The 25,736-nt window shown below is 40.3% G+C and overlaps 1 protein-coding gene and 1 long non-coding RNA gene across 2 annotated transcripts; both read right to left on the minus strand.

Moving 5' to 3' along the window:
- Window positions 1-6,992: 6,992 nt before the first annotated feature.
- On the minus strand, window positions 6,993-9,178 carry LOC141920167 (uncharacterized). The gene is made up of 3 exons (XR_012622237.1): window positions 9,039-9,178; window positions 8,130-8,245; window positions 6,993-7,392 (listed from the first exon to the last, which is right to left on the minus strand). It is a non-coding gene; the product is annotated as an uncharacterized LOC141920167 (long non-coding RNA).
- Window positions 9,179-11,659: 2,481 nt separating this feature from the next.
- LOC141920025 (histone H4 transcription factor-like) lies at window positions 11,660-24,235 on the minus strand. Its single transcript, XM_074816711.1, has 7 exons — window positions 24,163-24,235; window positions 23,238-23,391; window positions 21,893-22,116; window positions 17,877-17,988; window positions 13,971-14,123; window positions 12,958-13,035; window positions 11,660-11,754 (listed from the first exon to the last, which is right to left on the minus strand). Exons 2-7 carry the CDS (start codon window positions 23,386-23,388, stop codon window positions 11,660-11,662), a joined length of 813 nt encoding a protein of 270 aa, XP_074672812.1. The 5' UTR covers window positions 23,389-23,391; window positions 24,163-24,235.
- Between the last annotated feature and the right edge of the window lie 1,501 nt (window positions 24,236-25,736).

Here is a 25,736-nt window from a genome sequence, read left to right on the forward strand (position 1 = left end):
GAGGAGGACAAACCCCTCATCTGCGTGTCCTGCTCGGGGCTGGTGCCTGCCCAGGCTTAAAGGGCTCTGGGAAACCGCCCTGCCAAGAACTGAAACGTCCCTGGTTTTTAGTTGCCCCTGGGAGTGGGAGCTTTGATGATCCCAGTGGCAGATTTCAGTGCCCGAGTCTTTTTGTGGATCTAATTTCAGGTACCGCAGGACTCGGACCGATGGCTGAAGAGCCTTAACTCTGTTACTGAGATGCTGCACTTGGAGGGAAGGAGTCTGCAACCTTTGGTAGGTAGCACGATGGCAAAGAGGCTATTCTGATCTGCGTTGTGACCTTCACGCCTATCACATGTCTAAAGGTTAATAAAGCTCGTGTTTGTTTGTTATGCTGACTATCAGACTCAAGTTGATTGTCCTAGGCAGTTAGCATATGTTCGTTTAATCTGGCGGGTTAGGCGATAGATAGAGGACAATGTGTTTTAAAACTTGGATAATAGCAGTAGTCAGTCTTGTCTTTGCAAAGCTCCATTTAAAAAGAATCTGTAGAGACATTTAATTACTTTCAAAAGACATGGGACACCAAGTCTGTTCTCAGGGCTTTATTCCACATGGACTTGTTCCTGCTTAATTTACTCTGGATTAAACTAAACAATGGTTTACTCAGAATAAGAACATCTATGTATAAATAAATCAGGAATAAGAAATAGCTGTGTGTAGAGACAAGCCCTTAGGTCACCTGTGTGACCCAACAATACACCTCTATCTGCCCTCCTTCTGGCTATCATCCTACCTTGTTCCTTGCTTTGATTTGGGACTTCAGCTGCAACTGGATCAGCCTGGAGAGGCTGCCATGCTCTCAAGGAGCTCTGCTTAAGTTCAAGTGATTTAGAGAACCAGGGCCTCGGACACTGTCTTCCAGAGGTGTGTATGACTTTGTTCCAAATAGCATGCCAGATATTTTGTTCCACAAATGTTACATTGTCATTCAAACTCCTGTTTCATCGGGAAGATGGTGAAAGTTGTAAAACTGAGTTAGATGAAACCCAACTTGCACTTAGTTGGCAATTGAGTTTAAGCAAAAAGTAGATTGTATACCTTCTACCTGCACTGTGAGTTGAGAATTAACTCAACAAGCACCAGCAACAAAGGAGTGAGAGTTTATGATAGAACATAGAAAGAGTCCATCTAAGAGAATTTAAATTCCTTAAGTGCTTTCAAAAGCGCTAGGCCTAAATAAAATTCACATTTAAGGGGCTTAGAAAACGTGCTGCCCTGGCTCTCAGCTTTTAGTTGGTGAACTGTAGGAAGACTGGAAGAGGGCCAGTCAGTAGGAAGACCAGAAGAGCTTGTGTTCAAGAGGCAGAAAAAGAAGGTGGCAAAGGAATTCCAGAGCAGTCAGGTCCCTGACCAAAAATAAATACATAGATTTTTAAAATGTGCTAATAGCTAGCCAGGCTGACAAACAACAGTCAATACTAGGTTTATTGAGAACAAATCATGTGACACCAACGTAATCTATCTTTTTGTGGCCAGGTAACCAGCCTGGTATAAGTCTTTCTTTCCTGTCCATGTATGTTAGCAGTGGCATCTCAGAGAAACTCTCTTACTCTGTTTCATTGTCTTGCAGTATTTCTCAGTCTTTTCAGAGAACAGGATTTAATCCAGTGCTTTAGCCTTTTCTTTTTTAGAATGAAATCCTTCTAAAGGGTTGCTTGGTGTGTATGAAGTCAACCAACCTGAAGCTTCAATAGGTTGTAGGGCACCTTTGTCCTCTATGTTAGAGCTAAAATATTTTGCTTCTGTGTTCTGTGAACAGATAGCAGATGGCAACTGTGTCATAGCTTTAAAGATGATACAGAAGAGCACTAATTTGCAACTTGCAACTTTCCAAAAAGATAAAACAAAAACTCCATCTATTCATCCCCTCTGCAAACATTTAAGCTATGCTTTGGTTTTTATACACAAATGGTGCAATATTGCTGTTGGCTTAAGCCAGCATAAAACTACATTGTCTGTGAAGGAGGCTGCCATCCCTCTTTTTGTGCCAGTGCTAGTATTCACACGGTTGTAGTCGCATTCACGTGGTTGAACAGTAACTGAATTAGCTCAATGATCTCATTTAAAAAAACTGCCTTGGTTAGTTTTCAGACAGATCAGAAAGCTGGCCTGACTTACCAGATGCTCATTAATGTCAACAGAAAGAGAGGTAAGTAGGCTGGAAGGAAACTACCTCTGAAGAAGGTGATGAAAGGGGCATAGTTGCACATGGTAGTAGATGCTGGAGTTCCTTGCTGATCTCATTTAAAGCACACCCTCTCAAACAACTGAGAAGTGTGGTGTGGAGGTAGAAATGAGCGGTAGGAAGACGGTGGGAGTTCTTAAACCAACTTTTCCACTCAAGAAAATTAAGAATAATAAAGGACAGCATAGGTAATTCTGCTGAAGTCAATGACATATGCCAACTGGGCTGCTCCTAGTGCCCAGAGTCAGGCATGTGTATGAATTTTTGCTAGTTCAGAGCTTAAGTTAACGGCAGTTCTGCCTGCTCAGCACCCCAAGAGTCAGTTCCTTTATAAATTTGAACGTGCAAAAGTAAGCTGTGAATTAAAAGGCAGGCTGGGGACCATGCTTGAGCCTTCATCAGCGTGTTTTTAGTGCTTGTGACTGTAATGGCAGAACAAATCAGAACACAAGTTAATAAAAATTTTGTGGCTTCCTTGTAAAGCTGAGAACTCTTCTTCAGAGGCAGAAAACTGAGGCACATCATAATTTGCTGGAGATCACATAAGCTACCTGCTGTAGAGACAGTAATAGAACATACTCTATTTGAGGTGATCTAGAAAGAAAATTACTGTTTTGGGGCTTTAGGTAGGCTTTGCAGATTGCTTTTAATACTTCTTACTTCATGGAATTGTACACCAAAATCCAGATCAGAGCAACCACTCCTCTCCCAGATGTTTAAGTCTAAAGCCTGTGAAAAATAACAGTGCTGCTTAATGATCTAGCTTTGAGAATTTTTTCTATGAGACAGATACTGTGCTTTTTCAAAACTTTCCTTAAAAACTTACTTTTCTTAGAAAACAGGGAACTATTTTTGCTAACTTTCTTACTCTATAAGGATAAAAAGCCCTGCTTTCAGGAACTTAATTGAGAAGTATCAAACAACCCAAATTTTATGTGTATCTCATTATCAGCTCTGTTTATGATGGTAGAGAGCCTGTACAAAGTGAAAAAATACAAATTAAAAAAAAAGATTAATCACATTTGTGTAAGCAGTGAATGATTAACACAGTTGTTTCTGTGGTATTAAGGAAAAGAATGCCTAGTTTTAAATTTTCATTCTTAAACCTCTGAGAGCTTCTGCACGAGTTCCTCAAGCTCGATCTTGCTCTGCTTCCTGGCAGACACCGTCATTTTTTCAGTACATTTTTTCCTGCTGTTAGCTGTGCTGCAGGGCACCATCTCCGAGGTCATTATCAAAGGGTTTCTTTGTCAGCCTGACAAGCTGTCTCCTCCCGTCTCCACAAAGCCAAGGGCTAGGCCGGTCCCACCGAAATCCACAGAGGTCCCGTGCCAGAGCCGCAGTCAGACATTATGCTGGTTTTACAGACTCGAGTGGACCTGCGCCAGTTTACCTTATCTGATGATCTGGCTCCATGAGAACAAGTCCCTCATGACTCACGTCCACCTCATACCTGCTGTGCAGGGGAAGAAGTTTTTCAAGCTGGGCCCCGCAAATCCCAGCAAATAATGTCTCGTTTCGCGTAGAGCTTCTTTCTTCTAGGTGGCGCTGAATAAAGCAAGAGTTCAACGAAGACACTGGGGTTGACAAATAGCCGGTGTCACACAGTGTCGTGGGGCAAGGTGGCAGGGTGAGGCAGGACATGCAGTCCGCAGGCACCCTCTATAGGATCTTCCACGGGAGAGCACTCGGCAGCACTTGCTGGGCAGAAAGCAGCTTCAGAGTCACCCTGAAAATTAAGCAGGGACAAAACCCTAGGTTTCAAACCCGAACAGATTTACATAGTTATTTTAGTACAAATAACTTGCACGAAAAATGTGTAATTTGGTATCAAAATCAGGAAAAAACAGCGCCTCCTTTCACCAAAGTGCTTTCATTCAGATGGATGTTTTATTTGGCTTTGTACATGCAAACCAGCATCTTGGAGTGCTAATATAACACTTAAATCTGAACATAAAATTTGAAAAAACTCTGAAAAAACAACTTGGAAATCCATTGTCACTAACTACTATTGCCAAGTAAATAGAGAGGTGTTAACAAAGCCTCTACATAAAAACTAATATAAGAATGTAAATTCTAAACTAGGTTACTGGCAAGAAAATGGATGCAACTTTTCAGCTTTGCAAATCCCTCGTGTGAATGAAAACACTGTGAATAATAATAAAGTGAAACAGGTACCTAAGTGGTAGTAGAATAAAACTCTGGAGTGTCATTAAGCAGCATAACTGAGGGAAATGATTTTAAAAGACGATTTTCAAAGTTAGGTCTCCATTAATAAATTATCACGCCATTGTGTCTGCCCCCACAGTTAATTTTGTCTTCCAAAATGTATTTAATAGGCTTATGCCAAGTTGTGGCAATTTAGAACTTGCAGGTCATTCCCTTGCCCTGCGAGTGTGGTTCCACAGCTCAAGTACAAATCTCTAATGCCATGTTTAAATCTGTCTTGTGAAGCCCTGAATGGGCTTTGTGTAAACTAACCTTGGTACCTGCAATGCAGCTTGCACTGAAGGCAGGCAGGCATGGGGACCTACCCAAAGGGGTAAATTGTTGGATATTGCATTAGAGGCTTCTTTCAAGCTATTGTAAAAGATCTGGAAAAGACTCCTCTGTATTCTGGTTGACTAATACTTTCCATTATAAAGGACTCTTTCTTTGGGAAGCATTAACACCTCTGTTGTTAGTTGCAGGCCTTTGATATTTAGCAGGGGAAATCCCAGAGGCTATAGTGGTACCTATTCTTTGCCCAGAGAAACGTGAGTCAGTTTTCCCCGTGAAGTATTAAAAATGCTGGGTCTCTGATTCATGCACAAAGGCAGATTAAAATCAGGCTGCCACCCACAGCTGTCTGGCCTGCCCCCACTGCACAGATGGCTCAGCTGCTCTTGAAACATCAGCTGAATTGCCACAAATTACAGCCAGGCATATTTAATAATACTAAAACCTGAGCACAAGGATCTCAGCTGCCTGCAAAGCAGGAACTTTCAAGGCAGGAACTTTCAAGGCAGTAACAAGGTGGACAGCTATGGAAGCAGATTTTTACAGCTGTCACTTTTAATCTGCCTATATTTGTGACAGGAGTCTTAAATTCCTTTTCTTCCTCTAGCCAAGATTGCTAAACATTGTAGACAACCTGGTCGAGGTTGTTAGGCTGAAGCAGCAGTGAGCACTGCTGCCTGAGAGCCAGTGCACAGTCAGAGGCATCGCTTAGGGCTCCCTCCCACAAGCCCTGCTTCCCTGCATAATCTAACTAGCAAAATGGCACAGACCCTTCAGCTGGCCCACTCTCCCCACGCTCTTTGTGACAGCAAATGGAGGAAGCAGAAGGAATAGTTCACATAAGAGTGTAATGGATCCTATGCACCTCCTCACCCGCTACCAGCCTTCGTGAGGGCCCTGGGCAGGGAAATGTGCTCTTCCAGCTGTGGGGATGAGGGGGAAGGAGTCCTTCCTTCCCCTAAGCCTGCACACAGGCCTAGCGTGGCCTCGCCATCCTTACATGCAACAGCGGTCAGCAGTTAGATGGTGAGGAGACGGTTTTCTACAGAAGCTGCACAGTGTAAATCCTCCCAAATAGAAGTGCCCCAGAATCCTTGGGGTTACGTGGCAAGTTCACTTCAATGTCAACCAGCCTGTTTTTGTCCAAACTATTCCCAGTCTGATCTCCATTCTGGTTGGCTGGGGACTCACCTGTGTGCAGGCTGATTGCTTGTCCTGGGCTCTCCGTATCAGTTTGTCTACATAAAGAAATGAACATTCAGTAGGCAGTGGTGATGCAATACTGTGCTCTGTATGCTCTGAAAGTGGCTTTCAAAGTGGCACAGCAAGCCCTTCTCAAAGAATACTACCTCTGGGTCCTCAAGGGACGCCAGCTTGGAGTAGCTAATACATGGTAACTCATTCTTCTAGCTGACTGCATACCACCTTCTCCTGGGTGTAAGTCTTACATTAGTCGGAAGGCTCGTTCAGTTCTTGCTTTAAAAAATGTTTCAAACATCATAATTCACTTTTACTGTGATGAAAGATACCTGTATTTTTGTCTATGCCCTTTATACCAGAATCTAATCAATGGCTTTGCCAAGCACTTTTCCTAACAGGTCAGAATCACTGTGGCTATGTGGAATTATCTATGAAAATACAGTTAGGTACATTTAGCTATGCTGCCAATATCATTCATTTACCTTCTTGTCATTGTACCTGCAGCACCCAACACACAACTATAAAATTTCCATCATACAAATAGCATATAAATCCTGAAGTCAGCTCTGTGAACATCTGTTTTATTTAGACATAACCTTCTTTATTTAAATTATTCCTTTAACAATATTGTAGCTTAAAAGTCCAATATAATAAAATCTCTCTATTAACTATTGAAATAATTTAAAAGTCACTAAGTAAAGCTAAGAAATCTGCCAAAATCGTAGATTTTTTTATATACATCTCACAAGCTGTTATCTGATTACTAATAAATAACACAGTGGGCTAATAAAAAATGGGATGGTTTACCTACCAATTCAAACTGTTTGTCTCATGCATTGGCTCAACACTTACCCCATGGGCTATATTTTTAAAATAAATAAATATACACACACATATGTATATGCTATATGAATATACAGAATTTAAGTTTCTTCTCCAAAAGGCTCTAAGTGAATGTATTCTAAGTGCATAATTTTATGTGTACCCTGGATATATTCTCTAAGCACATTAGAATAATTTAACATGAAAGCTGAGAAAACACAGAATTATATACAAGACCCAACAAGGAAAAAAGTGAAGACTTTAAAGCATATTTTGTTTAAAAAAGCAAACCTCTTCTGAAGAGTATACTTTTCACAGTGAAAATCCACAAAAAGGCTGGTTTTCTAGAAAGCTATCTGAATTCCCAAGCCCAGTTCCATTTCTGCTAGTTTTTCCTTCACATTCATTGGTGTTGCTTCATCCTCTTTGGTGGAAGTACAATAGTTTTCAAAGGTCTGTACAGCAGTTTGAAGTTCAGAATACACAGGCTCTGGCATAGAAGTCTCTGTTTCTACCAGAACATTTTCTCCAGTAGCTGGTGACCATGGCTGAAGCTGTGTGAAAAGTACTTCTACTGTTGAAGTGTCTCTTTCCCAAGAGTCCCTCCTTCTCTTCCAAAACTATTTTGACTTGGTGAAGACCTGTTTGTAACCATCTCGTTATTAAGAACCTGACCTAAACCCGTGACAGCATTACATACTGCTAAAATCAAACTCATATGACCCTCATCATCATCTTTATATCTAAGGGAATAAAATTGAAAGTACTGAAAATACAAGTTACAAACATAACACGTACAGCAGCAAATAAGAATAACATCTAATTAGATTGCCAAAACTGAGAATTTCAGCAATTAAAAGATGAACTAGATTGCTATTTATTAGGTGGCACTCAAACAAAAGACACTCTATATGAAGGAACACCTGCAAGAGGGTTCCAATAAGTAGTTTTTATCCAATATACCTCACATAACAGAAAATAAGAAATACCTATTTATAATTACATTTTATTTGCTGGATTTTCTTGTCCCAATATGGAGAGTATGGCTTGTTTATACTACAGAAACTGTTGATATATTTATGTACTCTCTTTGGTGGATACAACTTGCAGGGTCAAAGAATTTCTTTCAACAATCTGGGTTACACGGATTTCACAGTGGTAAAAGCTATAAAAGCAAAAATACCTTTTTTTTCCTTGGTTTAGCCATCTTTATACTAGGTTTTCCATCATGATAGTGAAATCTAAGTAGTAAATCCTTCCATGCTCGGAATGTTTAAAACGGAACCAAACTTAGCATTTAATTAAATATCTGGATCTCTTAAACAAAACGTTTTTAAAAAATTTTTATGATCTGAACAAGAATCAACTGGTAACATACCTGAAACGAGAATGACTGCTGAGTTTATGAGCTTTTCGAAGATGTAGGGTCAATGTATAACTCCAGGAGAAACATTTCTGACAGATGTGGCATTTATATTTCAGAGTGCCATTACTCTTGGAAAGAAGAATATTAAGAGTCATTGAAGGCTTGCACATATATATGACAAAAACTAATCCTTTGTTGAAAAGTGGAAAACCACACTAACTAGCTGAATACCTTTTTGAAGTTAACTTCCTAAAACATTTAAAATTTGTGGGTTTTAGAACTTGTCTGATGAAGGAACCCCAGTGAACATGGAAATTCTCTGTGTGACCATCAGTACTGCAGGCATCTCCAACAGCAGTGTGACACATATATTCCACTAAAATATATTTCTTTTACAACATAGCAGTGATCATAACTCAGAAAGTTGAAGAAACAGGCAACAAGTGTGCATAAACTGTAGCAGCCAAAACTGTAGTTTAATGTTGTGGCCAGACTCACCTGATTAAGAGTGATGTAAGCTTTACACACTTTATAGTTTCTCTATTTTCAGGTAACATATTAGTTCTAAGAATGAGCAGAAAGGTGACACTGGTTTTTAATCCCTGAAATATTTTGGTGTTGAGATTAGGATTGGCATGGGTTGTTTTTTTTTTTAAAAAAAAGGGGGAAGGTTGGCCAGAGTTCAAGGCTGTCAGTATGCAACTGCATGCACCCGAGGTAAGCACACAAAATCTATTGGTAAGGATGAGTCAGGTATTTGCATAATACTTTTAAGAGTCCTGGAAATGCGTGCAAATAAATAGTGGATTTGGTGCAAAAATAAAGCATTTCATTAATGCACAAGAAACTAAATGCACGTAAATTTGAAACTTTAGTCTCATTTATAGCAATATATTTTATTCTGCTATTTAATATACTCACTACATGTGCTCTCTTGTAATGCTGTCTCAAAGTTTGTAAAGTCCGTGAAGTAAAACCACATCCTTCAACATCACAGCTGTAGGCATCTGAATCATTGTGTGTTTCAACATGTTTATGCAGATCATACGCGTTCTTAAAACTGAAAACAAGGTAAAACAAATAACAGATATATAGTACAGAGGAGTAGTCTTGTGGTTAATGTTTAGGACTGGGAGGTAGTAATTTTTGGCTCTGAGAATGACAAGTGAAAGTGGAATATGTGTAAATCACTGCTCTACCTCATTTTTTCCACCTGTGAAAAGGGGATAGTACAGACATCTCTTTGATGTACTCTGGATTTCATTTTCCATTCCCTCTTTCTTCCCACACATCCACACCGTGCCCAAATCTAGGTAATTTTTCCGCAACCGTCTTGCAAGGCATCACCTTCACTTTCTGTTCACGTAGGTAAAATTCTTGTCCATTATCGATCAGACACTTCATCCTCTCTGGTCTAGAAATTCAGATTATTTTCTCTGTCCACCACAGTGTAAACGCAGAAGTACTTAAATATTTGTTCGCTTTATCCCACTTCCATCATATAAAGGCTAAATATCTCCCCCTCTCTGGCAAAGTTAAACATAATTTGCCAGTGCTTATATATGCAGCTTGGTCTATCACATCACAATGCTACTATTTTTATTTTATTTCACTGCTGTGTGGCATCATATGGTGCAAGCAGAAAAGAAACCACCACAGAAAAATAAGCACACAAATCTGCAGAAGGTATAGTAAGCCTGTGGCAGAAAAATCACTCAAAGGAGAAGGCTCTTGACTCTCCCAGCAAACAGCCAGCAATCATTTAGAATGGCAAAACCCACAGTTTAAGGCACTACTGCCACACACTTCAAGTTGTGATGACCATTTTGTAGTACACAGTCTTGCCAAGAAAATGCACCTTTTAACACATCAGTCCTACTTGCACCAGAAGTTCATGAACTACTGTGTCTCAGCAGCTGAAGGCAGATGAACAGCAGATGAATCTATTAAGATTTCTTCATCAAACAGTTGATTATTTTTGTGGTTGGAAACTTTTCCTTCTTTACTAACTCCTATGTAAAACACCCACTTGGTTCTACAGTTCTGCTCACATAGCTACAAGCCTCAAGTTTTCTTACCCCTTGCCACAGAGGTGACAATGGAAAGGACGTTCATCACAGTGTCGGAATATGATGTGTGATTTCAGTGAGGAGACACTTGTGCATACCATTTCACAAAGGACACATGCAACACGATTAACTAGAAAAGATGGTAGAAAGATACTTTCAGTTCAGTATCACAGCTGCACTGGGACATTGTCTGCTATGATGTATAACAAAAAATGTATTAAAACATCATCTTAAAATTAACAGATTATCATACAAAAAAAGAGATAAAAGTGCAATGTAGATACAATAAAGAGACTAGTAAAATAGTAGTCAATCTTACAATGTTTCAAGTTACTTTCAAAAAACAGATGGTAAGGGAAAAAGATGTAGAGGATCATGTTTCACTCTCCAGGCTCTAACAAAAAGGATGATTATCATCTTGCTCCTGGCACTTTGGGAGGATTTCTAAAAAGTGGATGTTGTCTGGAGGCCTTCTAACAGACAAGCGCTGGCAAATCTACTTTTAGTATTTAAGGTATTACTACTCTTAAAAAGGTGGCAGAAAGGATATGTGTCTGTCCTCCACCTCCCCATTTCACATTTGGATATATTTGCTTAAGGCACAATAATGCTGGGTGCTTGCTGAACTGCCAGACTGTGAACTGCAACGGCCAAAACACAGGTTTGCTCGGACAACCCTGGAACTGGGGAGAACCTTTGGCAGATTGGCAGGAAGGTCTGTAACACCTTAAACTGAACAAATACTTGCTTTGCTGCTATGAATCAGCAACCTGATGAATGCAGAAGGAAGAGTCTCAATAAAGAAGTTTCAGATTCAGACAAAATCTGTTATATTAAGGACTTTGAAACAACGCATTATCTTATAATCAGCCCAATGCTTTGCAGGTGGCCAAAGAAAAACACGCAGTTGAAGTGCTCACATTTTCTCAAAAAAGGGAGTAAATATAATGCACTGTAACTATTCTGGAATCACTCCCTGCATAGGCACTTTTCTTCATGGTTTGTCTTAAACCAGGGGAAAAAAAATATTTTTTTCCTCCCTAAAATAAATAGCTTCATGTGAAAAACTGGTCTGGAATAACTTAATCTGCAAAACTGCATCAGTGAAGTTCAGCAGTCTCTTGAAATGGGAGTATCCAACAGTTTGCTTACTTGTCTGGCATGTAAGTATGTCCATGTAGGGAGTGATTTCAGAATACCTACAGCATTTGCATTCACATCACAGCTTATTTCAGAATGATTTCTTATAGATAGGCAAGTTCTTTAAAAGAAAATTTCAATATGGGGTAAGATTCTGAAAATGACATGTCTGCACTGGCAGCCTGCGTTAACATGCAGATGTGTATGCTGCCAGAATTTTTAAAGAAAGCTGAATCATGAACTGGGGAAGTAACTGGCTTTATTATCTGAGGAGATTTAGGTTGCACCTAAACAGTTGGACCCAGGAATGCCTCCCAGCTCCCTCAGCCAAGTTCATATTGCAGCTGGTTCGCTGTGGCTTACTGGGACATGACATGGGTTTGCATCATCCTTGTTACTAGGTCCAGCCACCTTGTGATTTTCCCTGGCTGTGCAAGCAGAACACGGTCTGAATTATCAGGGGACAAGGACAGCCAGGCACATTGTGCAATTCACAAAGGTTTAAATGCACCCAGAGTGACCAGAAACAAATAGTTCAGTTAGCTATGGGCATTATTTAATATATTAAATCTATCTTAATGTGTGTTATGCTTTAATTTAAAAAAATAAACAACAGCATATTTAAACTGCTTCATTAGCTAATGAAAACAAAACCAAAAAAAAAATCTTAATTCGTATTTATTTCCACTTTCTATCCAAAATCACCTTGAGACAGAGGAATAAAACTAATCTAGTAAACAAACCAAAAATGATTCTCTATTTTCTAATATAAAATATAAAAATGAAGATATTTTAGACAGATGCAGGTCAACTATAAAACCATTCAAATACAAACAAGATCAGTCCCGGTAGCTCACAGTAAGCACCAAATCAAATACCAATTGTTAAGCATCAATGCGTTGACTTGCAGACAGTGAAAAATCATGTTTCCTTAAGAATGCAACTAGAAAGTGGAATCTACCCTGACTGAGCAGGTCTGCACGAAGCTGCTTGTATGTTTATACAACCTAAATGACTGGTACCCAGGTCTGGCGACAGGTTCAAATATTCCTGTTCTCAAAGCAAAGACCCACCCTCCTCTCGGCGTCTGCATTTCCTGTATGTCCAACAGCAATATCACGTTTCCTTGTGCTTAAATGCTGTAGGATTCTTTCCCAGCAAGTCATAGCTGCTGTAGTATAACTTGTGGGAATAATTTGGGGACCTCAGGGAGATTGTGGTTAGGTCAGCGAAGGACTACACTGTTTGAGTGAGGTTGATTATGCACTGCAAGGTGAGCAGAGTTGCAGGCCAAACTAAAACATAGCTTTGGCTTTAACCGTGCCCCTAGTCATGAAAGCGAGTAAACAGAGATGCAAGTGAAGAATAAGCATCTGCACGGGAGCTACTGCAAAACAGAAAATCCCCTTAACCTTGTTGATCAGAAGGCACGAAGAAAGGAATTTCCATGCTTCAGAGGGACTGGCAATGAAATTCTTACTTTCCCGCATTTGTAACACAGTTGCCCTAGTTTCATGTATTAATTTTCTTAGCTGATATAACAGTACTTGTAACTCTGTACTTTATCAAACCTGTTCTATAGAAGATGACCTTGAGAAAAGTACATTTTATTTTAAAAAACTCTGACTTACCATGTCCCCTCATGTGATCTCGTAGCAGCCTTTCATTGGCAAAATGTTTCTGACAGTTCTGGCAAACAAATATTCGTTCTGAAGTTAAGTAGAAACTATTTAGTGGCAATACAAATAACTTATGAAAGATTTATTAATAACCTATAGCTGCCAGTTTCATGAATAAACCAACACAGCACTGAGACAGTTTCAATATTCTTTTTCATTACCAATACTCTTCAGAAGAAAATTTAGTTTAGGCTTAATGAAAAGGATTGTTTTTCAGTAAGTTCATTTCATCCTAAACAGAGTAACAATCTGTTCAAAACACTAACAGTTTGAAATTGAACCTCTTCTGTCAATTACCTAGAATGCACCTACTTTCCATCACCAAAACATCCACAATTCCTACATATATTCCAAGCACTTAAAAACATTAAAAACAACTACCTCTCCCTTCCTCTTCAGCATGCAGGAAAGCATGCCAACTAATACACAGTTGGTGGAGGTAGGGAGTGTTCTGGTGAAGAAAATACTTACTGGAAAAACAAAGCTGAAGAGAAAAAAATTGCCTTTTGACCTGAAAGTAGTTAAATGCTCATTGGGATTACTTGCAGAGATTTTGTAATCCAAGCCTGGCTCTTGTGGAGGTTCTCTCTTCAATAATCAAAAGTCTTTCCTATTCATGGGCAGTTTCCCAGTGTCAGTGGAATGCCACGCTGTGCCATGGGCACCAAGGGAAGAGAGGCAATGCGATGTCACAGCTGCCAGGTGAATAGCTTTACTGCTGAAACATGATCTAAGGGTGTTCTCTTGCTCACTTTCATTACCCTAATTCATCAGACATGCAAAGTCAAGAGAACTTCTATGCTTTTTGAAAACAATTGCCTTCCTGGAGTAAACCCTGTTTTCATGCAATTGATTTATATGAAAAAAAAAATTTTTTTTTGAAATTACACATGCACATTATCACAAAGCACCTTAAATGAAAATCTCTTACAAATATAAACAGAAATAAGAGCATATCCACTTACTATCTTCTGAAACTTGTCTCTTTGCATGATCGAAAAACTTAGTGTTGTTGGAGAACATTCCTCCACAAGCAGGACATGCTACAACTCTTTCTTGCATGTGGGTTCTTAAATGATCCCATAGCTTATGCTTTCCTTTAAATATGCTGAAACAATCTAAACCAAACATAAGGAAAAAAGCTGCACATGAGTACTGTACTCTTTTTTATGTAGAAACAGAAAAGGCTACTACATACTATGTCTTACTGTTGTATTTTTAGAAACACACAAAAAAGTTTATTCTAGGAAAAAAAAGATCAGAATAGTACTATTACAAACATCACATGAGATTTAACCCCACAAATATCCAATATCTGGCCAAAGCCAGATTATTTGTCAGTAATCAGAATTCCTGAAGACGTACTGGCCATGTGTGTCTCTTACAAAAATTTCAGTTCTGAATCAGCAGAGAGCACGCTGCTATACTTTCCACCCTCATGTGTCAAAGTTTTTGGCTTCACATGTATAGTCATACAGCAGAATAGAGATAACACTGATTACTATTTCTGTTGCCCACCCCCATCACAGAACTCCAGCAATCTTCATGGTCTCTGGAGAACCAGGAGAACAAGATGGGGTAGTGAATACATGTCAACTGTACATCTCCAAGAACTCCGCTTACTGACCTCTTTTTGGGTTTTTTTATCCTCACATTTTCTATCCTAACCACTATGTGAATGTGTATGTAAACGGCAAGCAATCACCTATCCACCAAACAATCCTTGCACGTAAATAGCTATGTCTCAGATCTGTTGAGCTCAGGAACAGTCTGGTACTGTGGACACAGTGCAAGTTTTAACAGCACAAGTAGAAAGCTCTGGCTACTGACATGTGACAAGAAAGGGGAAAATCCCTAGTAGGTTAATTGGTGTAAATGGAGCTAAAGAACTACTTTCAGGAAAAAACTTCAGACAGATGTGAAGGAATAGCCTACCATCTCACATAAGGAGAAGCAGCCACAAGTCTCCTCATCTACCTAACAAAGGTAACAGCTATTCAGAAAGCTACCTTTTTAGAAAGGTGAAATAATAGCCTGGACCCAATCAAAGACTTTTAAAAATCAAGAGGACTAAAATCAAATTCAAGAGCAAGAGGTAGGGAAAGATAAAATATTCTTTTGTGGATGAGACACAATAAGAGTAATCAAGTGACTCAAACTCAGCAACAGGTTGGATACCTTTAGGTCTCAGAAATTAATACATAAAATTTATTTAACAAAAATGATTTGCCTAGTTCATTTGACCAAGTAGATGCATTGTGAGTTCCATTTCTACCATTCATTGGGACATTCTCTCAAGTAGAACAAGAATGTAATAGCCTTGACAACAACCCACATCCACTCCAACAGATGGAATATAGGCTACTTCCTGGAATGGAGTTCTGAGCTCCAGATTAACATACTTAGTAAAGGGACAGAACTCTAGACTCCTTATTAAAAGACAAAGGAAATCCTAAAACCTCACTTTGCCTACAATGAGGAAACAGGTTAATCAGTGTCTCTTTCACCTCTACTGTGTGCAGGATACTTCTGACCAGGAGGGGCCACAGGAAAAGGACAAGTTCTAGATCAGAAGCTGGAGGATTGATTATTCTTCTAGTGCAACATATGTCTCTAACTCCAGATTCAAAATGTGATATGCAGGACATCAGATTGAATCTCTCTTACATCCTTCCTTTGTGAACTCTGCCAGGGCCCTGAGTATACCAACAACCTCTGGTTGCCCTGATCAGCCTGTAGCCATGTGGTGATGCTGTTCAAGCTTCAATCACACTTCTGTGAAAACTGCCAAGTTGTGAGAAAGAACAGTGAGAAGGGGGCCTCCACTCACACACTGTGTGCTCTCTGGCTTGGGAGCTGCAGTTACCCACCCCTTGTGCCTCACCAGCCCTGCCTCTGACTTGCTATCTGGGCTTCCTAGCTTGACCTCAGACCTGTCTTGTCACAGTGAACTTAGCTGGTGATCACAGGGCTGTGGCTGACCCTGGCCAGCTCCACCAGACCTGCTCGCTTCTTCTTGTTCAGGTTCTGTGAGACTGCACCCTGTCAGTGAGGTCCCTGCCTGCCTGCCTGTCACCCTTAACTCCCAGTTTGCCTTCCCTTGCAGAGCAGCCCACTCTTGCTGTACCCTCGCAAAGTCAAACCCACTCAGACCACCAGGTAGTACACTGAGGGTCCCTGGAGAAGACTGATTGCTTTCTATCTGTTGTCGCAGTTCCATGACAACTGCTTCTTCACAGAGATGAGACCTTACTGGCCTGTGTTTGCTTGTTAAGTTTGGGGGTGTGAATGAAAAGTTGTCTTTCAGCGCTTGGACGTTGTGATTCTGCATGTCACTTTCAAATGTATACCACCACCCCGAATGTCAAGATCACAGATTACAAGAGACCCCGTAAAATTCAGGACCTATACTTTTGTTCCGAGGCAGGATCAATTACACCTTGGTCTCAGAAGAGGTCTTCTCAGTTCCCCAGTGATACACAGCCTCCACAGTTTCAACAAGAAACTGCTACAGTATTTTAAAATACCCTCTTAAAATGGCTTTCCTAACTTATAACTTGCACCCCTCTTGTTACAACTGAAGATCATTACTCCTCATCCTTCATAGCACAGACATGGAGAACAGATGATTTCACTGTTCCTAACAGCAGGGCATTTCTTAAACTTATTTGAAGACATATTATATTCCTTTTCTTCCGCATTTCCCTTTTTCCCATTCTGTTATTTAGGCTATACAGTCAGAGGAGTCCCTTCACCTGTCCTAATGGGCTATATTTTCTACAACTATGATCACACTGATGTGTGATTTTTGTTCCTCTAAGGACTACAGATTCTACACCATCAGGTTACTGGAGTGAGTTCCCCAGCCAAAAAATAGTGCATCTGTCAGCTAATCTTAAGAGGGAAAAGGAACAAAGTGATGTCCCCTCGCATCCACTGATGGGATTTTGTCATCATTGCAGTGAATAGCTAACCCAAAAAGTAACTTTAACCCATAAATTGAAAAGACACATCTCGGGGGAGGTTCACCAAGAGGATACAAATCAAACCTGGGCTTTGTTGACACATTTTACGAGACATGGCCAATTGCTTTAAAGCAAGCACAGAATGATCTGTTCCAGGACCAGAGTCTCACAAATTGTCTCACTATTCTTCTGCAGAAAGTCTTCTGGAGAGGTTCTGCTCATACACTTTGTAGGTCTGAAGCTGAATGGCATGCACATCAAATGGCAGTCCATAGTTTAGCCCTTACTCAAACAATCAAGGCATCTGCTATGAAAGACTGTCAATGGAATGTGGCTTCTAAAATAGAGCCAAGGGCAGAATATCAGCTTTGAAGCCATGACAATAATTTTAACACAAGAGGTAGCTAGCAATATAGAGAATGCATTAAAAATGATCTTTCTCACCACAGAGTTGAGGAAAAACTAGGACAGCAATAGGTGTGCTCCCCTTGATTTGAAGGGAACAGATGAGGGAAAGCAAAGTGTAAGCTCACCATGAAAGATTATTGTGAGGGAGACAAGCCTGATCCTGAGTGGTAGAATATAAGTGAAAAGTCTGTTTGAATGGTATATGAATTATCAACCACAGGCAGAATTAGGAGGAAACACAACCCTCTTCAGTACTGGCAATTTTCAGCTTAGGCTGATTGGGAGTTGCGGGTATTCAACCCCACAGATGATAGGAACTATTCTACTTAAATCATGGTGCCTATAATATAGAAATGTTTCTGCAACTATTTAAGATAGATGAAAAAAATATCTGCAGATCTCTCACAAGTTCCTATGCAATATGTAGTGCTAAGTGTATTTTATAACACTGCAGTGAAATACTTTTTGAAATAGATTTTTTTTTTTTACATGAACTACCTTTCCAGTGACAATAAACAGCTTTCTTCTGATCTGTAACAGTTTCTTCCTCAGCAGCATAGGCATGAATAGCAACATGTTGATAAAACCACACTGGGTTATTGAAGGTAATCTAAAAACAAAATAGAAGCATGGAGAAGACAAGACAGTTTTGGCAGGAAATCAACTGACAGGAACATAGAATTAAGTGTTTTTAGAAACCAAACAGACACCAGTAAATATTGCAGTAACATTTAATTAACTCAGCCCAACACAGAGACAATTACATCAACTACAAAAATGTAGCACATTCTGCAGTATCCACCACATAAACCAGGTCCTGAATTTTCACCTACCATCTAGTAGCTGAAAAGTCTGTCTAGACTAATTGAGTGAATGCTCCCCATTCTTTGGGGCAGGAATGTGTCTGCTAATGTATTTCTGTTGATTTATTTCTTTGGTATATTTTCACCTTCTCCCCTCCGCTTCTACCTGCTCCTACTCACGAGAAGGCTATGAGGGCAGTGCAGGTAATTCCAACAGAAATGGGAAGGCTACACAATGATTAAACTGAATTAGGTGTTATGGACACAGCACTCCACGAGTCAGTACTTATGTGACAAGGGGGACTAAACCTTAATTAGCCACTGCCTCACTCCACAAAAATCCACACCTGCAGAGTGAAAGTAGACTGCATATTGCATTTTCTTCAAGTAACACAGGGTGTCATTCAACTGCATACTAAAATCAGTCGCAATTCTAAGTATTCCTCTCAGTTCCCAATAATTTAACCCCTTAACCTCTCTGCTGTGCTGCCACAATTTTGTAAGGCTACACCTTGAATTGGGACAAGGAAATAATCTGTCTTTCAGCCAAATCAAAATAATGGGGAGAGGAAGTGGGAAACAGGTGAAACTCCTTTGGCTGATATTGCCACTGCTGATAATGTACAGTTTATTCAAATTTAAACAGCATAGGTTTTTTTTAAAGAAAAATACATACATAAAAAAAATTTATTTAGTATTATCTGCTTTTAATCATCCTAATCTTAGTAGAGTGGATTAAACTAAGCTGCTAGGCATTCTGTGTGCAGAACAGAGCATTCACATGAGGAGTTAATGCAGCAAACTGCTGCATTTTAAATTCATACTCCAATGTATTTCACAATAGTTCCCTCAGGGAGACAAGCCCTTATTTCCTCTGAAGGGCTTGAAACATGATCTGAGAGATCCAAGGTCTTGTGTATATGAAAACTTATAGGCATATTAAGGTGAATCAACTAAAAGTATTGAGCTAGACAGTGATGGAAAACCTCTTCACTTCTTAATCACAGTAACCATATGGGGGTTAAACCCGTTTTAATTTGTTGGCACCATCTCTAAGTGTTTTGCTGGAATTTTCCTGAATATTTCTTTATATGTAAATAGGAGAGAAGTTTTTGGGGCCGTTGCCTGAGTCAGAAGCTTTACCTTTGGGGAAACTGAATCTGACACAGCAGGAGGCACACAAGTGTCAGGGGAAGCTGTATGGGTGATTTTCAAAGAGAATTATATTCATAACTGTGGGAACATATTTGCAGGAGGGTGGGAAAGGTAAGCAGTTTTCCCTGCCCTCAAAGTTCTCCTCTTTCACAGTGTGCCCTACCCCACCTCCTGGGTCTGGTCTAGCCTGCCTACTAAGTTGGGAAACATTCTTTTAATTAATAAAATTCACAACATAGTTTGAACTTGAAAAAACATGTATAAAAAGATTTAGCAAAATGCTATGAACTAAAGGATTCCATCAGCCAAAACTGCCCACTTACATAAATAAAAAATGGAACATGAAATGGGAAGATTTTCTTCTCTTTAAGCATGTTTTTCAAAAGACTGTGCTTACTGACAGGTGCAGCAAAATCAGATTCTGAGGGCTTTGAGGTTTTTCTGAATCTCTTCATTTTTAAAATAAAGAGATCAGTCATGGCAGTATGTGAGTAAAGACTAATTGGTATGTATTAAAAAGCATTAATAACAAAAATAACTACTGTAAGAAATATGATTCCTATAAGGTATGAGACATAATGGCAGTAAGATTTGTTTGCAAAAATAGTTTGTTATCAAATTATGCAAACAATCCAAAAGCTATCATAAATAATGGTCTGTATTATATGTTTAGGATTATAGCTTTTAAAAGAAGAGAATGGGGTACTTGAATGCATAATCCACTAGTAAATAAAAGCCCTTATTTACAGAGATAAAGTTTCTCACAGATTGACTTAACAGAATTACCTCTCTCTCTCTAAACTTCACACTCAGATTTTTATATTGTTCCTTACTTCATGTAAAGAAAAATTAATGAAAATAGAGGTATCAAAGCATTATGTGAATATAGATATTCTAAATTCAGAGCTAAAAGAGCCAAATGGATATTTCTAGACATTCTGTCCAGTAATTACAGATGAGGAGGCACTCACCTTTTATATATGCTATGGCACAAAGAATCTGTAAGCTGAAATTTTAAGAAGAAACTGAAAATAACTTTAGACCTCGTAAGGAGAAGGTTAGCAAAGCAAAGCATAGACTATAACCACCGTCAGAAAACAAAAGTAATTTCACTCCATCACTGCAATATATTTACTCAAACACCACACTCTTTCTAGTTCAACAATGTGATGCACATGAGGGATACAATACCTATGTAAAGCAGCCTGATGTTCCCTTGCATGGAAATACTTTCATCCTCATTAGTGTTTGTTTATAACCTCAAAAAGCATAGTTTATGTCATTTACTTTATCACAACTTTGGTATGAAAAAGTCACAGATAACAGAGAAATAGGATCGAAGGATGATAACTCATGAATCATTGAAAGGCCTAGAGAGACATAAGAAAAAAAGAATCAAAGGACTTTGAAAAACATTAAAGTTTTTGTTTTGATTTGTAGTTCAACATTACTAAACCTACATCAGATTTGCCTATATGAGGTTTGCAGAATTGTTTAGTTTTACAGTTTCTCTGATTTCCACATTTCAGTTGTTTCTTCTTCACCAATATTTTATTTGTTTTCAGTTATATCACAACGCAAATGAAACGAGAAAACTCATACAACATGAAAAAATTAATGTAGATCAAACATACAATTTTCCTGCACTACTTCTTTCTCTAAAAACTATCTTGCTCAACAGTTACACAAAAGGAGATGGTAAGAAAATGTCACCTGCAAAGCATCACACTTGTGGATGCAAAGGTAATGCTCACTACCCGTAAATAACAGCTGAGGTTCTGGGGCCAACTGTGACCAAGAAAGTGCCTCCCTATAATGTCATATCAATATGAAGCCACTTTTGATCGGGAATGAACACCTCCAAGAAACAGAAAAAAAATTTATATAGGTAGCACTATTTATGTTAACATTGTCAAAAAAAGATAGCAACTGCTAATCATCTTGGTTTACTTGATACGGAAATAGCACAGTCAAAATGGAATGGATAATGATTTTATTTGATACAGGACACTTAAAAGTGGTCAAGTTGAAACCAATCTTGGCCACATTTGAACATCAAACTTATATGAACAGCCTGTTGCAAACATCTGATTTCTGTCCCAGTAAAAAAAAAAACCAACAAACAACAAACTTTTCCAATTGATTGAGGAAACATCAGATATTCTGTTGCCTTTCTTCAGACAAACAGTAAACACTCTGGACCTGTCTACAAACTACCAAGTTCATTAATTTATCATTAAAATGGGTATATTAAAGTTTTACATATATGCTCTTAAAACACAAGAGAAGTTGCGTCTTTGTCAAAAAGATCATTTTAGTCACCACAGAGGGAAAGAAAATTTGAATTTGAGGTCGCAGATGTTATGCAGATATGTTGTTTACGTTTTTGTGAATGCTACTGTATTAATTGTCATGTATTACTTACAAAGATAGCGGGAAACATTGTTCAGAGGTAAGATTGAGCAGAAATTCCCAATAGCGAGTCAAATCCAAAGAATGATAAGGTAAAGTTAGAAAAGGAAATAAAATGGCAACACCTCAATGTATTTCACTTACATCACAATTCTCCCAATGGCAAACAAACTCCTCTGAAGTCTTCGGTAACTGATGGCAGCTACGGCTGTTCTGCAAACACTCTGGCAAATCGCGGTGCAATGCTCGTAACTGAGAGCCTATGAATTTCAGTTTGGTGTGGTAACTGTGAAAATTGGCATGTGTTGTCAGCTGTCTGGGATCTTTTGCCTCAAATTCACAACTTCTCCAACAGCACCGGTACTGCTCTAAACACAGGAAAGAAGTAACATTTTACAGAACACTGCATGAAATCTGCAACCATGGGCCACAACAGTGAGAATGCCAATAGTACTTACATTTGCAATAACTTCACAATGTGTAAGTAACCTTAGCAGAGGTTCTTCTAAGCAGAGAAGCTGGTAATTGCTATCTACTGATAATGCACTAGATAAAACTTGCAAATCTCAGTGGCAGATTTTCCACTGTCTCGCAACTGCAGCAATACTAGAGTGCCTTGTACCTTAAAACGCAACTTTTTGTAGAAAGGCGCTTCATAGATTAAATAGGAGAGTTTTGTAAAAATAAGTATTTTCTTAGGTATATACTATGACACTCTTCAGCTTAGGTCACAGAGACATTGTTAATGTTGGTCCAATTCTACTTTTTTCACCTTTAATTAAAACTAATTCACCTTTAATTAAAATGTCTACACCTGTAATTACATTTGATTACAGTGTTAAGAATAAAGAGCAGGATACACAAGAGCCAAAATAGCTATATTAAAAAGTCTAGTATATTATTGTTATTACATCCACAGAGACTGCCTGTAATTTTCTGCAGAATCGGATTTTTTTGTTTTCCTTTTAAGTACATTTAATACTATTAAAAAGATGTAACATACAATACCCATCATAAAATAACACCAGGTATGTATCCAAATAAGGCAAATACCGTACAAACAATAAAAGTTTTCATTTTTCTGTAAACATTCATACAAGTTATACTTTAAACTTAGAATTCATAAGCAGCAAGCCAGTTCCCTGAAAGGGAAGAACTCTGCCATTCAAAAAACAATTTGCTAAAATCTGTTTTAGACAATTGCACCTGCTGAGGCCCTAATCTTAGAAAAAAAAATCCTCGCAGAAGTTCTCATGACATCACCTCTCCAGTCTCTTTCCATATTAGTAATAACTATCAATACAAACAAAAATCTAGGACAATCAGATATGAAGCAAAAAGCAGGTATAAGCCCTTGTCTAAGGGCTTCATGGAGCTGAGCCTTAGTAAAGCAAAGGTGCAAGTAAACTGAAGGCAGTATTATTTCCTAGGCTAGGAACAATCTTCCAAAGTGCAACATAATCTGTGTGACAGATGAGACATAAATGACCTGCTGTTTCCAGGGGGTGCTGTAGGTACTCTTCCAAGTGTTCTGCAATGTGATTACAAAATTCCTCCATGCATTTCCCCACAAAGCAGCATTCTTTCCATTCACATGGTAATATCAATTCAGCGTTCTTAAATTTGCTTCCAGGGGCCATTGCCTAAAATTTTGAGAAGCAGAGTGAAGTATTAGTTATATTACATTTCCGTAAAGTTCTCTTGTAAAAATAGCAGTTAAGATTACAGGCTCCTAAGATGACATGAATGGGGTTTTTATTTTTTAATTACTAGATACGTTATTTTAAGAATCTAAGACCATATTTTGTAAACATTTACACCCTGCCAGAAGCCGCAAGTTGTAACATTTTCATTACAACCATACAGTAAGAGTCCTACGATCACCATCCCAAACATCTGCTGAGGATGCCTTTATTGTAATTGACCTCCACAGCATTACTGTAAAACCTCTGTCCACATAGAAAGCCAAAGTAACCATTACTTTGTTAGTGCAATTCCACAGTCACTTTAGCCTGACATCAGTGTGGGCTCCCACCGAACAGGGCTGGTTCCATTCACCCCTGCTTGCTCTTCTCAAGATCCAGCTCGAATTGGCACAGTCAGCCACTAAACTGATGAGAAAACGGATCCAACTGAAAGCTAATTCTTGGGGGGAATGATGGACGGATGGCTAAATCAGTTTTCTGCTCAACTGCATGGATGTTTGTATCAGTATAAAGGAAGCAACAGGAATATAAACCAAGGAGAAATATTGCCACTGCTTTTTTATGACTCTGAACAGATACAACAATAGCAAACTTTATTAAAAACTACTGGCCCGTTCTCAGTGGTTTTCCACCCCCCTACTCTTCCCTGTGTTACTAGCTTCAAAGATCTGCCAGTTCAGCTGCTCAGAGCACCACTCCCTAACTTACATTATTCCCAGCAATCCGGATTAGTTTTTAAGAGTTTAAATAGCCTCCAAGCAGATCAGCTGATGGATCTCAGTCAGCAGCAGACTTTGGAAGGATGATGGTAACAAGCAGCTGTGAGGAGATTCTTCATTTTCTCATCAACACGTACAGACCTGGAAGACAAACTCTGCCCAATAGCCTAAAGCATCAGTATAAAAGTCTGACTGTGTCTTCCCTGATGCTCTTACTGATTCTAGTGATTAAAAAAGTCAGGCACTGACATAATACCGGGTTCAAAAAAAAATATAAAATAGTGCGCAAGTGAAAAAGCGTGCAGGAGTAGTCAGAATGCCAACTCAGTGTTAAGTAGACACTGTCAACATAACTGCCAGTATCTTTGTACTTCCTGCTACTAAAAATACCAATTTGGAAGCGTTCCCCCACCAGCAAGTTCATTACCAGGAAGCTTCTGAGAGAACTGATGGTATTAGATTGCAAGTGGGACTCCTCTCACTTTGTAACAGTTTAATCTAAACTGCTACAACCAACCCTTTTATTTCATCAAGGCCCCATCTTCCTGACCCGAAGCAGGGAACGCCGGCAGCCCTGCAGACAGGCTGAGAGGTACCATGGTTACCATTTATGCTGCACATTAAATAATCCATTGTCAAGTACTAATAAAGTTATTCCAGACACGGTATTAACCCTACTAGGACAAAATATTTCAAGTCATCATTATTCTAACTGACCAATGCCAGTATCCACAATATCCTAACGAGCAGACCGGCCTACGGGTAAAAACGACCGGAGGGAAAACTCGGGGAGCGACCTCGAGCTCCTCCCGTCCATAATGACACGGGCCCTCAGCGCCTCCCCCTTCCCCCCGCTGCCTCCACACCCCCCCCCCAGCCGCCTACAGACCCCCCCCACCTCTGCGGCCCCCCTCAGCCGCTGACGGCCGGGGCCAGCCCCTTCCCGGGCAGCGAGGGCCTCTGCCCGCCGGGCAGGACGGGGGGGCGCTGCCCCGGGGCCCGGGCAGGTCCGAACGCGCCCCAAGGCGGGGAGCGAGCCGGGCTGTGCCCTCACAGCGGGGCGGGAACGGGCGCCCTCGGGTCGCCGCCGTCCTTCTCCCCCCGGGCAGAGGCGGAGCGGTGGCCGGGCGCCGCGTTTCCACGGCGCTCCCCTCCCGCGGGTGGAGCCGGGCGGTGCCCCGCGGGGATAAGGCCCGTGGTTCTGCCCGAGGCGGTGCGCGCGGGGCCCGCCGGCCGTTAACGGCCGCTGCGCGGGGGCAGCCCCAGAGGCCGATTTCCCTCTTTTCAAAGCCCCCCCCCCCCCCCCGCTGAGGTGTTTCCCCGCGGTGAGCGGCGCCCGCGGCGGGCGGCTGCCTGTGCCGGCGCGGACGCACCTTCGCCGGACTCGGCCCGTTTTGCTTCCTCCGTGGCGCCGGCTAGCGCGGCCCCGCGGCCCGGGGAGCCTCCCTCCGGGGTCACCTCGGAGGTGAAAGGTGTCGCGTCTCGCAGGACCCCCCCGCAGAGCCGTCGGGCTGCGTCTGGTGCTGGAGCCGGGGCTGAACCGCCCCCTCCCCAGCAGGAATG

Source organism: Strix aluco, chromosome 2 (genome assembly GCF_031877795.1).
Source record: "Strix aluco isolate bStrAlu1 chromosome 2, bStrAlu1.hap1, whole genome shotgun sequence".
Lineage (NCBI taxonomy): Eukaryota > Metazoa > Chordata > Aves > Strigiformes > Strigidae > Strix > Strix aluco.